The sequence below is a fragment of the Scyliorhinus canicula genome, chromosome 7 (assembly GCF_902713615.1).
Source record: "Scyliorhinus canicula chromosome 7, sScyCan1.1, whole genome shotgun sequence".
NCBI lineage: Eukaryota > Metazoa > Chordata > Chondrichthyes > Carcharhiniformes > Scyliorhinidae > Scyliorhinus > Scyliorhinus canicula.
Window position 1 is genome coordinate 17421169 of NC_052152.1, and position 14167 is coordinate 17435335.

General features: G+C 46.9%; 1 protein-coding gene across 2 annotated transcripts in view; it reads right to left on the reverse strand.

Annotated features, from left to right (window-relative positions):
* The window catches only part of LOC119968750 (ATP-binding cassette sub-family G member 1), a 61144-nt gene extending 57952 nt beyond the window's left edge, over positions 1-3192 (reverse strand). The window contains exons 1-2 of one of the 2 annotated variants that reach the window (XM_038801413.1): positions 2944-3192; positions 612-852 (exon numbers count right to left, since the gene is read on the reverse strand). In XM_038801413.1, the coding sequence (XP_038657341.1) occupies positions 612-831 (220 nt within the window). In that variant the 5' untranslated portion in view covers positions 832-852; positions 2944-3192. The remainder of the gene's footprint in view (positions 1-611; positions 853-2943) is intronic. The other variant, XM_038801414.1, reaches the window with a different exon arrangement.
* Positions 3193-14167: the final 10975 nt, after the last annotated feature.

Here is a 14167-nt window from a genome sequence, read left to right on the forward strand (position 1 = left end):
TTTCATTCCACAGTCCAAAGATGTGCAAGTTAGGTGGATTGGCCATGCTAACCTGCCCCTTAGTGTCGAGGGATGTGAAGGCTAGGTGGGGATAGGGTGGGGGAGTGGGCCTGGGTGGGGTGTTCTTTCAGAGGGTCGGTGCAGGCTCGATGGGCCAAGTGGCCTCCTTATGCACTGTCGGGCATCTATGATTCTATAAGCTGCACATTATTTATTTCAACCAAAGGTATATTAACTTGTTAGTCATCGTCCTTATTTGCTATTTGTGGCATATTGCTGTGTGTTTAACTACATAACAACAGTCACTGCACATCAGGAATAATGAACTGATTGTGAAGTGTTTTTGGGTGTGATTGGATAATTGCAAGTGCCATCAAAGCGAGACTTAACATTGGGAAACAGTGTTGGAGTTTCAGTCAGGACTGTAATAAATAAAGAACTAATATATGTTCGCAGTTCCATGATACAGAATGAGATATAGAAGCTACACTATATCATTAATGTAGACTCAATGTAATTCAATATAACCAACAATGTTTCATTTCCACTGGTGCGTAGCTTTTGCACAATGTGGAAGTTGCACTCAATATTTAGGCAATGTTCTTTCTTACCCTTCTTCCTCCACCATGGGCCCTCAGAGACAGAGTATGAGAGGTCCTTGAACTCAATAGAGACTGCAAGCCGCCGTGGCAAGTAGGAGAAGCGGTGGGCATCTGTCACCCCGTTCTCTACTTTCTTTAAGTGCATCGGAACCATGGGGGCATGTTGGGTAGCCATCCCGTTCGAGACCACCTCGTCAACCGAGACACAGACTGACTTGGGATCCGCCATGGATTCTGAGCAGATAATCTTCTGGAACAACAGCAGGATTTGGTCAGATTCAATGCTTCATAAAAGTCAATGAAATTTTTCTTATTATTTTCCATGTACTTATTTTTCTTAATTCATAGAATGTGCGTGCCAGTGGCAAAGCCAGAATTTAATGTTTATCCTTTTGTGTTGCAAAAATATACTTTATTCGTAAAATATCTGAAAGAATATAATTCACATTTCAAAATGGCCATCAGACAAAGTGCAATAATATTCAGGTTCTCTACATTGTTCATTCTTGAGGTGCTTCAATACAGTCAAAGAAACATTACAGACATTTCAAAATGGCCGCACATAATCCTGGACTGTGGACTATGCTATACTCGGTCGAGGACAATTCTTTGTGCTGGAAGACCAACAAGTTTCAGGCAGACCAAAGAGCGTCTTTCACCGAGTTGATGATTCTCCAGCAGCAGTTGATGTCCATCTCGGTGTGTCCCCCTGGGAACAGCCCATATACCACAGTGTCCTGCGTCACGGAGCTGCTCGGGATGAACCTCAACAAATACCAACAAATACCAACAAATACCACCTCATCTCTCCCCAGACCTTCTTTGCAAAGGCACATTCCACAAGGAGGTGGGCAACGGCCTCTTCATGTTTATCCCAAAATGCGCTTGAGCAGGTGATGACAACAACTGAGGGGCTTGCAAGGCCATTTCAGAGGGCAATTCGGAGTCATTTCAGAGGGCAATTCGGCATTACTGTGGGTCTGGAGTCACATGGGGGCCAGGCCAGATAAGAGCAGAAAATTCACTTCATGGGAGGAGGACATGACTGAGTATTTCCCTCCAGAAATATCACTTCCCCCTCCCCACGCGAGATACTTCGACTGACCCTCAATCTCATTCTGTGGGATGGGACGGGAGGGGGGGGGTGGGGGGTCGGTGAAGCGGAATGCCTCCCAATCTGTGTTGGGTTGGCAATACCATACCACACAGATGTGCTGGCATCACCAAACCACCTAACATGGAGTTACTGGGGCAGGGTGAATGCGTGGGCTTGAGAAGGGTTCTCTTTCCAAGAGCCGGTGCAGACTCGATGGGCCGAATGGCCTCCTTCTGCACTGTAAATTCTATGATTCTATGCCTCAATCCTGGAGGAAGCCTTAAAAGCCCCACCGACCAAACATTTTTCCTTGCCGACGTCGTATCACAAATTAGGAGTGTAGCCAGCAACAAGATTTCTATTTCAATTTTTAAAAATAAAAATCCAAAAACACTTGATGAATTGTCGTTTAACTAAGGGGAACTCATCTCTTATCTTTAAAGAGATGTATGTCAAACACATTGATAGAAAACACCAAATATAGTTCTGCAAACATCATTCCCTTGTATTTGGGGGCGTCAGGTAGCAACTGCTACCCTTCCCCTTTCCCTTGCTCACTCCTGCCTCCTGGTGAAAAAGAAGAGCAATGACAGTCCTCTCTCAACAGTGGAAACAAGAGTGGGGTTACTTTCGGTCAAACCAGCTCAGGATGAATTTTCACGGGACATAAACATAAATACCAGAGGCAGCCAGCCTTCTATCCGGTTACTAACAATCGGGGTATTTTTAAAAGATGCAGCAAAGTGTTCAATGATTATTGTTGCAAAGAACAGTAAAGGAATGAGCCCACACTCATCAATGTAATGTTACAACCCCTGATTTTAATTGGATTGCACAAATGTGTCAACTTCATGGATGCATGCAGATCTTTTCACTGTCTAATTCAACTGTAGAGAAACAGAGAGAGGCAACAAGATCTATCCATTGTTGACAAACCTCTGTTTATTAAAATGTCATTTTAACCTTGCTATTTATTCATTGCAGGGAACTTCCATCAAGACCCACGTCCAATATCAGCCCCGTTCCATTTATCAGCAGGAATTACATCGCAAACCAAGCTCCTTGATGCGTCACATTCATTATTAAAGCATTTAAAATATGTCCTTGGCAACGTTTGCAAACCCATCCCAGCTAATTACCCCCCACCACCACGCCGACTAAACACTTGGCTTAAGCTGCAACGCATCGACAATGTTAACATTGCAAAGAGTCCAAACGGGCGCAGGCATTCATTGCCAAACTCACCCCTGCTTCTCTTTCAGGGACAGTCGGCACCCGGTTGGCGATTGAGCTGCTGGGCAGAGTGAGGGCTGCGAGTTGCTCTTGTTGCTGCTCCTGCAGCCAGGGGATGCAATGCTGGTGTCAGTCTCAGCTGTGGTTTGGGATGCAGGGAGCCCGGGACTGGTACCCAGTGAGCCGGAGCTGTGTGTGTGAGTGTGTCTGCTCCGTCTGCCTTTGTTTACTGCTCCCTCAGCATCACATCCACTCTGTGCCCTGGGCAAAAGGGGCGGAGCCAAACCACCTCCTAATTACTCTCCTGTCTCCTATCTCTTCTCCCACTTCTCCCCCCCCCCCCCCCCTCCTATCTCTCACTCTTTTCCCTTCCCTCATTCCATTTTTATTCCCTCACTGTCTCCCCACTTCTATCTTTTGGTTTCAATTCTGCACCACACCACCTCCCAGGTTATCTGTTTCAGCCTCACTTGTCTCCCTCACCAGTTACCTCTTTTCTCTTTCCCTTCTGTTTTCCTGGTGTGTGTGGTTTTGTTGTCCAGGCATTAATAATAATAATCGCTTATTGTCACAAGCAGGCTTCAATGAAGCTACTGCGAAAAGCCCCTAGTCGCCACAGTCAGGCACCTGTTCGGGGAGGCCGGTACAGGAATTGAACCCGCGCTGCTGCCTTGTTCTGCATTATAAACCAGCATTTTAGCCCACTGTGCTAAACCAGTTTAATCTCCACGGCACAGCTGGCAGCAACCCCCCCCCCCAACCCCGGGGTGGGGGGCGGGGGGAGGCGGAGAGACACCAGAACATTTTGAACAAAACTATTTTTTGAAAAGAATATTGAATGTTTTGTTCAACAGTTGAAAAAGTTGTTGAGTATGAGAGAATTAGGGCAGCACGGTAGCACAGTGGGTTAGCCCTGCTGCCTCACGGCGCCGAGGTCCCAGGTTCGATCCCGGCTCTGGGTCACTGTCCGTGTGGAGTTTGCACATTCTCCCCGTGTTTGCATGGATTTCGCCCCCACCACCCAAAGATGTGCAGGTAGGTGGATTGGCAACACTAAATTGCCCCCTAGTTGGAAAAAATGAATTGGGTACTCTAAATTTATATTTAAAAAAGAGGATAAGAGCTAGACGAGGAGCTCTGTGACTGGTGTCATCCAATTTGATAATCAGGAGATTATTCACTTTCCAGTTGGTGTGTGAAGACCTTCCACTGTGAGCATGGATGTTGATGGGAATTTATACAGCTATTCGACTGTAGCATACTTCACCCTCATGCTCACGAGAGACCATAGGAAGACTCTTGTAGTAGTGAACAAAGCCTTTACTCCAGCTATTGTCAGGATAATGACGTTCCAAGATGGCACACCAGAGAGGGAGAGAAAGGATTGTGCAGACGGTTATATCCAGATTAAATTGCAAGAAATTAGCATATACCAATCATTTGTTACTCTTATTCATGTCCAATCATGATTATCGATTAAGGTGTTATGGACGCCTAGTCAGTTCTCAGCAGTGGCTAAAATACTTGACCAGAGCCGGTACTTTAAAAAAATTTTTGGGCGGTGCGAAAAAAATCGATTAGTTCCAGAAGTGATAGCATAAGAAATAGGGCTTAGTCATTTTCTAAAACAAACTATGCTAAAACAAAAGAAAAACAATATTAAACTGTTAAACTTCAACCCTAATAATAACAGGTTATATGTAGTTTCTTAACTTTAACACACAAATTCCCATTAAACAGCATGCAAAATGAACATGCAGCTCTCATTCCACTTACACATACAGGCAACGCAATACTTACATTTACAAAGCAATATTTCTTCTGTTGGGAAGTTCTTTCAGAATCCTTTTCCAAAACCTGCACTGTGGCAACTTTCACGACTTCTCTCGATCGCTTTCCAAAGCCTTCTCCCTGTACCTTGTCAGAACAGGATTCTTTCTCTCTCTCTCTAAGTTCTTCCCAGCCCCTCAAGCACAATCTCTCTTCTGGGGTTTCCAGACTTGAACCCATCATTGTTATCTTGGCTGTTTGATTTACCACACCCGTTAATACAAAAGAACAGAGTCATGATATTGACATGCAACTAACCTCCCATTGACAGAACAAGAGACCATCAGACTCTGTAATGGCTAATGGCTCATAAAATAGGAATGTCCAAAGGACAATGGATTTGGGCAGCCTGTATATTCCCACTAATGAGGTTAATCTGAATGAGACAATGTAACTCAGCCAGGTGTGGGCGTATCCCACTGACTCCATGCTAGCATTTCTTTTCATCAGCCTGTTTAACCCCTAAATTGCCTGCTACATCTTCGATACCATTTCTGGACCCAAGTTCTTAATATCTCCCTCTTGTAACAATTTCCCTCCTTCAATATACACATCTCTTAAGATGACAGACAGTTCACACTCTATACGATATACATAATTTTTACAGTTTTAAACAGACAAACATCACATGAATATAGTCCACTGTAGCCTTTTCCCATGGCACAGTCATGATAGGGCATCAGCTATCACATTTTATTTCAGACATTTTCGCATTAGCTCCGTCCAAGTTGCCCTGGTATTATCAAACAGAAAGGTCATCTCTGTGATAGTCTCCATACTTAGAACATAGAACATAGAACAGTACAGCACAGAACAGGCCCTTCGGCCCTCAATGTTGTGCCGAGCCATGATCACCCTACTCAAACCCACGTATGCACCCTACACCTGTAACCCAACAACCCCCCCTTAACCTTACTTTTATTAGGACACTACGGGCAATTTAGCATGGCCAATCCACCTAACCCGCACATCTTTGGACTGTGGGAGGAAACCGGAGCACCCGGAGGAAACCCACGCACACAGGGGGAGGACGTGCAGACTCCACACAGACAGTGACCCAGCCGGGAATCGAACCTGCTTTTACACAACAAAACCCTCATCAATAATTCAGTTACATGCATTTGTCTGTCTTAGCCAGCAGAGTTTTACATGTAGTCGTACGACAGATTGTTCATCGTTGTTGCAGTAGTCATCATCAGTTCGTCACATTCATCAATGGTTTTGGATCATGGGCGATGCTCTCTGAGAACCGGGGAGACAGCTTTAGTCCTTCATCTGTTCCTCCCGACCAGATCCTAGCATCATCACTTCCTGTGTCACCATTATAAGAATTTGACTACTCTCGGAGCTTCAAAGTTCCTGCAGTTTTTTTTTTATTACATCCTGTTGCCTTGTGAGTGGCTGTTGTTGCTCCTCTTTGATCTAATGCCGATGATTGCTGGTAAGCTGGAGTTCCTGTGCAATCTGATGCTGGATCTTAGCTTTATTCCGAATCTTCCTTTCAAGACTAACTATATCTTCCATGAAACCATCACTGATGCCTCATGCTGGATGAAATTCCCATGCAAGCTGCTTTCTAGCCTTCAGTTCTCCATTCACTGTCAAAGGATTCTATTCTTCGTTTAGTAAATCAGCCATCTCTGTTTGTACCTGTTGCTGTCGTTAGTGGATTGAACTTGCATGGGTGTTGTTTAATGGGAACATCATTTCTGATAGCTATATCCTGCATAATTAATTTTGTACATCCTAATTTATCCCCCCCCCCCCCCCCCCCGCCCCCCCCCCCCCCCCCCCACACACACACACACACACAGTTATATGTGACTGTAATGACTCTTTCAGGTCATTATGGATTTTTCCCGGAAGGTAATTCAATATTTTATCCCAATTTTTGAATTTTTCCTCATTGTCCAATTTCTTTGAGGAATCTCAAATTCAGAATTGTCTGGATTTATCTCCCTGAGATACAACAACTAACACTTCCTCCTTCTTTCCGTCTCTACAAAAATACCTTTTTAGCATATTAACAGGACATACCCTGTGAGTACTCCTTCTGTCTAGGCATTCTTGTCAAATAATTTATCTCACTCAATTTCCATTCAATCTGATGAGGTCCACTGAACCTTGTTTTAATGGTTTGTCGAATTAGTGAATAGGAATTAAAGGTGTTGGTTTGATTACTGCCTAAGTTTTCCCTATTATTTAACACGAGTGATGCGTGCGGCAAAATTCAAATACATCCTTATGCGGTCCAGGCCAATAGAAATGTCTTTGTATTTTTGCTTGAGTCTTCCTCACCCCCAAATGGCCTCCCACTGGAACCTCATGAGCTACCCGCAAAACCTCCTTTCTGTAATCCACTGGTAATACCACTTGATGAACTTCTGCCCATTTCTCATCTGCGCTTGAATATGTAAAGACCTCCATTTTCTCATTAATACAAAATTTCTAATGTAACAGCATTCCGATATACTCTCAGATTCCATTTCCGTATATGCTTGCTGATATAACTTCTTTGGACGTTATCCAATGGCCACGTTGTGCCCGAAAAACAACTTGTCGTGGCGCAATGTGGCCGATAATAGCCAGGAGACCCCTTTCCCGGGATCTACCTGGCTCGCAATGACTCGCGAGACGTTGCGATGTAAATCCCACCCATTATGGGCGGGCGGATTCATCTTTTGGCAGATCAGTTAGTCTCACTCTGATATGTAGTTTCCCGAGGGCTCGAGGCTTTGGGATTCATCCCCTTCGTCTCGGAGACCTTGGACGAGCGCCATTCAGCACTAGTCCCTTGATGGGGACCTGATGGACCAGCACTGGTGGGGGTTTCCCAGGGGACTGTACGTCCCCAGCTGCATGCCCTTTGGGCAGGATGGTGCCACCTGGGCATATTGGCAGTGCCAGCCTGCCACACTGGTAGGGGCACTGCCATTGTGCCAGGTTGGCTGCCAAGGTGCCAGGCTGGCATTCTTTGCACGTGCGATTGGGCCAGGGGTGCCCTGCATGGGGGTCTGGGAGGGTGATGAGGACCCTCTCATAGTGCCTTTTTGGCTGGAGGAGGGGTCGGGTGTTACTTTGGGGACCTCGGAGATCTGATCCCTTTCTCTCGATACACAGCTCCGCTTGCCAGAACTGCCCGGTGCACAGAACAGGGCTATTTGCGGCCTTGGCCACGCATTCCCCACTGAGTCCCCTTATACAATGTGAGCCATGTTGTATAGCCATGTGTTTCTCGGCACTGCAAGGGCTGGGAACAGACCACTAAATATTCTCGCCATGGAACTTTGTTCTGAATTGGTTGAATCGAGCCTTTATCGTTGTATATTTTTGTTGCAATTCAACTAAATAGCCGCTTCATCCACCGCCTGCTCTGGTTCTTTACGACCCATCTGATCAAACATGGTTCCTGACAATTCAATCTCAGCCTCCCTATCAGCACTTCTCTTCCTCCTGTTTCAGCCTGTGGCTTTGTGATCAGGCTACCACACAATTGAGAAACCCTCCAGATATACTTCTTGCAACATCTCAATTATCTGACTTTCCACTGGCCATTCAACCACAGTAGGCCACACACTCACCTGTGATCCAGCTATATCATTGCCCAAGATAATTGTATCCCTGGCAATGTTACTTCTTCTATTACTCCTACTACTACTTCACCACTTTTCAACGCACTCTCTAACCTCACCTCACATTGTGGCACACTATTGCTCTGACCACCAATCCCACATATTACCACCTTTTCCAACAACGTGCCTTCTCTCACCATTAAAGATGACTTGCTCCTGTTTCCTGCAAGAACTTAATCAGCTTACCTACTCCAAAGTTTACACATGAGGAAGTTTTACCCTCACAAATAAAATCCTTAAAAAGTTCTGGGGTGGGATTCTCTGTCGGCCGACGGCAAAGTCGGGAATGGTGATTGGGCAGAGAATCGGTTTTGGTGCCAGAGTCACGGCGGGTGCCTGGTTCACGCCAAATCGGAATTCTTCGTTGCCTCGACAGCGGCATCAATGCGCTCCAGTCCGCACGTGCAGTGAACGCCGTTTGCATATCATTAGCCGGCCTGACCCAGTATTCTCCGGGGCCTCCGTGATCCTCCGCCTCCACCGGGGAAAATTCCAGATGGCCAGGTTCACTTGTGCTTTCAAAAATTGTGAAACAAAGGCTGTGGTTGCTGAGGGAGCGAGAAAGTGGGAGGGGAAAGTGTCTCACATCGCCTTAGTGTGCTGACAGTTATGCCGCGGGCACGAGGGGGCTTCTTCCAGGGTGGGTGGGGGGGGATAGTGGGGGCGGTGGCCAGAAGCTGGGCTGTAGGCCGTCAACACTTGGTCTCAGGAATGGAGCATCCGGCCGCTGGTATCTTTTTATTCACCAGCCTCTGAACAGTTTGTACACTCTGGCACCTTTTCCACTGGGACAATGCTTTTGTTCTTTCATAAACCCCACTGGCTTTTCCTGTTTTGCCAAATCTGTCTTCCCAGCACTTTCACAAGCCACCAACATTGCAATCTCACATGGCCAACTTTATTACAATGGAAACACTTGAGTTTTCTTGTTTCTCCACCCACTATCATTGGTTTCTATTTTAGTCTGAGTCACACTCTCCTTAACATCACCAACTACACCTCCTCTGCATGAAACCTCTGTGAACTTCTCAGTTTCTCAGTTTCTATCCTTCGCAGATTGTAATTGATGTCGGACACCAAACTTTCTGAACCAATTCAAAACTGTCAGCCATTTCTGCAGACTGTCCAGCCGTTTTAAATCTCTGCTCTTCCACATGAGTTCTCACTACTTCGGGAAGTGAATCTTTAACTTCCTCCAAAATAATTATTTCCCGAAGCACCTCTCCTGTTTGGTTTATATTTTGTGCTCTTGTCCACCTATCGAAAGCAACTTGTTTAATTCTTTCAAATTCTATATAGGTTTGACCTGGATACTTTCTTAGATTTCTAGGCTTCTATCCGTAGGTTTCTGGCACTGGTACATAGACACTTAATATGGCTTTCTTCACCAAATCATAATCCCCAGATACCTCCTCTGATAGTGAGGCAAACACATCGCTAGCTCTACCTCCCAACTTTGTTTGCACCAGCACCACTGACATGGGCCGGGATTCTCCAAGTCCGCGCCGGGTCGGAGAATCGCCGGGGGTGCGGGAAATTCCTCCCACGCCACTCTGACGGCGGACCGCCGATTCTCTGGTCGCCAGAGAATTGGCGCCAATCGGCCCCGCACAGTTGCCGCGGGGCCAGTCGTGGCTGCTGAAGTAGGCCCCCATGGCGATTCTCTGCGGGTGACTGGCCAAACACCCGCCAGCGTGGTTTACATCTGGTACCACCCGGCGGGAGCTGGGACCGGCAGCTGCGGTGGTGGTCCTGGTGGGGGGCATCTGACTCTGACGGGGGGGCCTCAGCAGTGACCAGGCCCGAGATCGGGGGCCACTGATTGGGGGGGCCATTGCGATCTGGGGGGGATCTACCTTACTCCACGTAGGCCCGTTGTGTGGCTCTGCCATGTCGCCAGTGCCCGTGCCGAGATGGGCCGCTGCACGCATGCACGGACCCACCTGCGACCACCGTGTGCATGCGCAGCCATGCTATATGGGCAGTAGGGCCCAGCCAGCAGCCAGAGATGCGGAGTGCACGCCGGGGCTCTGCTAGCTACCTGGAAAACTGAGAATCACCCCAGACTTTTGAGGAAAAAGTCTGAAGTGATTCTCTCCCGTTTTCCGGCGGGCGTGGGGAGTTAGTCCCCAAAAGGGAGAATCCCGGGTCCGGTCTTTGGCCAATTCAGTCGTTTAACTACTTTCTCAAAGGATATGAAATACACTTCAACATTGTTCTCATCAAATCTTGGCAAGGCTTGGATATATTTAAACATGATTTAGGATTATTTATTCTTCTCCTGAAACGTCCTCTGCTCCTGCCTTTGCCTCCAACACTTTACGTTGTTGCTCTCCCTGCAGTGTCAGTTTCCAAAGTTAAAACTCTCTCTCTTTTTCCTTTGCTTCTGCCTGGCAAATCTCTCTCTCTCTCTCTCCCTTCACTAATCTTTCCCTTTCCATTTCAATCTTCTTCCTTTCCATTTCCCTTCTCTTTTTCTTTGGCTTCTCAGTTTTTGCTCCAATTCCAATTCCTTCATTTTTAATTGGAATTGAGCTAGTTCCAATCGCAGCCTGGTATAACAACTGCTCGGCCCAAGACCGCAAGAAACTTCAGAGAATCGTGAACATAGCCCAGTTCCTCACACAAACCTGCCTCCCATCCATTGACTCCATTTTCACCTCCCGCTGCCTGGGGAAAGCGGGCAACATAATCGAAGACCCCTCCCACCCTGCTTACTCACTCTTCCAACTTCTTCGATCGGGCAGGAGTTACAAAAGTCTGAGAACACGCACGAACAGACTTAAAAACAGCTTCTCCCCCACTTTTCCTAGAGTCCTAAATGGACTGACCTGATTGACACTCCACCCCTGTATGCTTCATCCCATACCGATGTTTAGGTAGTTACATTGTGTACCTTGTGTTGCCCTATTATGTATTTTCTTTTATTTCCTTTTCTTTTTATGTACTTAATGCTCACAGAAAAATACTTTTCACTGTACCTCGGTACACGTGACAATAAACAGATCCAATCCAATCCAATCCTAATGGATCAGACTGTGTCACTGGTATGCTTAAGTATTGAGCCATGGTTTGTATTATCTCGGCCTTCTGTGTCCCTTTTGGCAGGGCTGACTGCAATTTCTCTGCCAAACTCAAAATCTTTGCCTTTGATTCCCCTTGTAAATCCTCCCGAGTAATTTCTTCCACCCCCAAGACATCTTTTCCAACTGCAAGGGCCATCTCCAGTCACGCCCGATCCAATATTTCAAACCTGGATAGAATGCAATCGTTCCAAACACACTCACTGTCTTTAGGTTCGATAACCTCAAGCCAAACAAGGAATTATACATCAGCACACCAATCATTTGTTTTTAAGGTGGTGCAGAAAGATCGATTAATTCCAGGAGTAATATCATAAGAAATAAGGCTTGGTCATTTTATAAAACAAACTTTATCGAAACAAAAGAAACATTTTTAAACTTCAACCCGAAGAATAACAGATTACATGCAGTTTCTTAACTTTAACACAAAAATTCCCATTAAACAGCACTTTAAATGAACATGCAGCTCTCATTCCACTTACATATGTAGGCAAAGACGATACTTGCATTTATGAAGCAAATTTCCTTCTGTTCGGGAAGTTCTTCCAAAGCCTGCCTCATAGGCAACTTTCATGACTTCTCTCAGTCGCTTTACAATGCCTTGCTCCTGTACCTTGTCAAAACAGGATTCTTTCTCTCTCTCTCCAAGTTCCACCCTGCCCCTCAAACAAAGGTTCTCTCCTGGGGTTTCCAGGTTTGAACCCATCATCGCTACCTTTGAAAAAAATTTTTAAAATAAATTTGGAGTACCCAAATCATTTTTTTCCAATTAAGGGGCAATTTAGCGTGGCCAATCCAACTACCCTGCACATCTTTGGGTTGAGGAGGTGAAACCCACGCAAACACAGGGAGAATGTGCAAAATGCACATGGACAGTGAGCGAGAGCCGGGATCGAACCTGGGACCTCAGCGCCCGTGAGGCAGCAGTGCTAACCACTGCGCCACCATGCTGCCCTCATCATTGTTATCTTGGCTGTTTGATTTCCTACTCCCGTTCATACAAAAGAAGAGAGCCATACTATTGTTATGCAACTAACCTTCCATTGACAGACAAAGAGGCCAACAAATTTTGTAATGAACTAATAGCTGGTCAGATAGGAGTGTCCTGAAGGACAATAGATAGATACACAGATACATAGAAGATAGGAGTAGGAGGCGACCTTTTGGCCCTTCGAGCCTGCTCCACCATTTATCACGTTCATGGCTGATCATCCAACTCATGGATCTGGGACATCCTGGACAGAGTTCTCTGTTAATGCCCCCATGGGCAGCAGGGTAGCATGGTGGTTAGCATAAATGCTTCTCAGCTCCAGGGTCCCAGGTTCGATTCCCGGCTGGGTCACTGTCTGTGTGGAGTCTGCACGTCCTCCCCCTGTGTGCGTGGGTTTCCTCCGGGTGCTCCGGTTTCCTCCCACAGTCCAAAGATGTGCGGGTTAGGTGGATTGGCCATGCTAAATTGCCCGTAGTGTCCTAATAAAAGTAAGGTAAGGGGGGGGTTGTTGGGTTATGGGTATAGGGTGGATACGTGGGTTTGAGTAGGGTGATCATGGCTCGGCACAACATTGAGGGCCGAAGGGCCTGTTCTGTGCTGTACTGTTCTATGTTCTATGTTCTATGCCTGCGAGAAATTGCACGCGAATCACTCTGGACTTTCCTGAAGAAAGTCCAGAATGATTCTGCATTTTGAAGGGTGCTTGCAGGCCCCAGAGTACTCTACACAGCTCTGGCTGCCAATACGGGGCCCTGCACTCCTGGCTGCAAGTCTGCATATACGCGCGGTGGCCACCTGCAATCCGGACCCACACAGCAAGCCGGCCCCAACAATATAGCCCCCCCCCCAAGATCGCGCACACCCGCCGATCGGTGGATTCCAATCAGAACCCTGGGCATCCTGGTGTCCACCCCCAGGTGACGGATTCCCCGCCCTCCACCAGGGCGGCCGCAGACTGCGTCCGCAGCCGCCACTCCATGTGCCCACCAGGTGGAACCATGAGGGAACCAGCCAGTGGGAAATTGGCCTGCTGCAGGCTGAAAATTGCAGCGGGGGCCTCTTTCAATGGCCCACGACCAGCGCTGCATCGCCGGCGCACACGCAACTGACGGCGATTCTACGATCCGTGGGAAGGCATTGGACCTGATCGCGGCTCTGAAGTGCCATTCTCCGCCCCGTGCCAAGCGTGGTTTCGGTGCAGAGGCTCGGGGAATCCCGCCCCTTGTCTGTTCCCACGAATGAGTTTAAGTCTGAATGGGACCATGTAACTCAGGTCAGGTGTGGGCATATCCCTCTGACTCCATGCTAACAGTTTATTTCCCTCAGTCTGTTTAACCTCTAAATTGCCTGCTACATCTTCGATCCCATTTCTGGACCCAAGTTCCTAATATCTCCCTCTCGTAACTAAGGGTACGCCATGCATATTATATCAGTATAGTTGACCAATTACAACATGTATTTGCCTCTTTAAGTAACATATCCAAACAGCAGAATGACATGTAGGTGCCATCAGGTCAGACTGTTTTAACACTACCTAACTTCTGAATATCAATCACCTTTCTGTCCGGTTCAAGGGTGAAAAGGGCTTCTTCCTCTGCCTACGGCAGACATCACCAAAGTGGATGGTTTAATCGCCCCCCCTCCTTTGGCATTGCAGATGCTCGCGAGTTACTATCTGTAAATTCTCTTTCCTGAGGGCC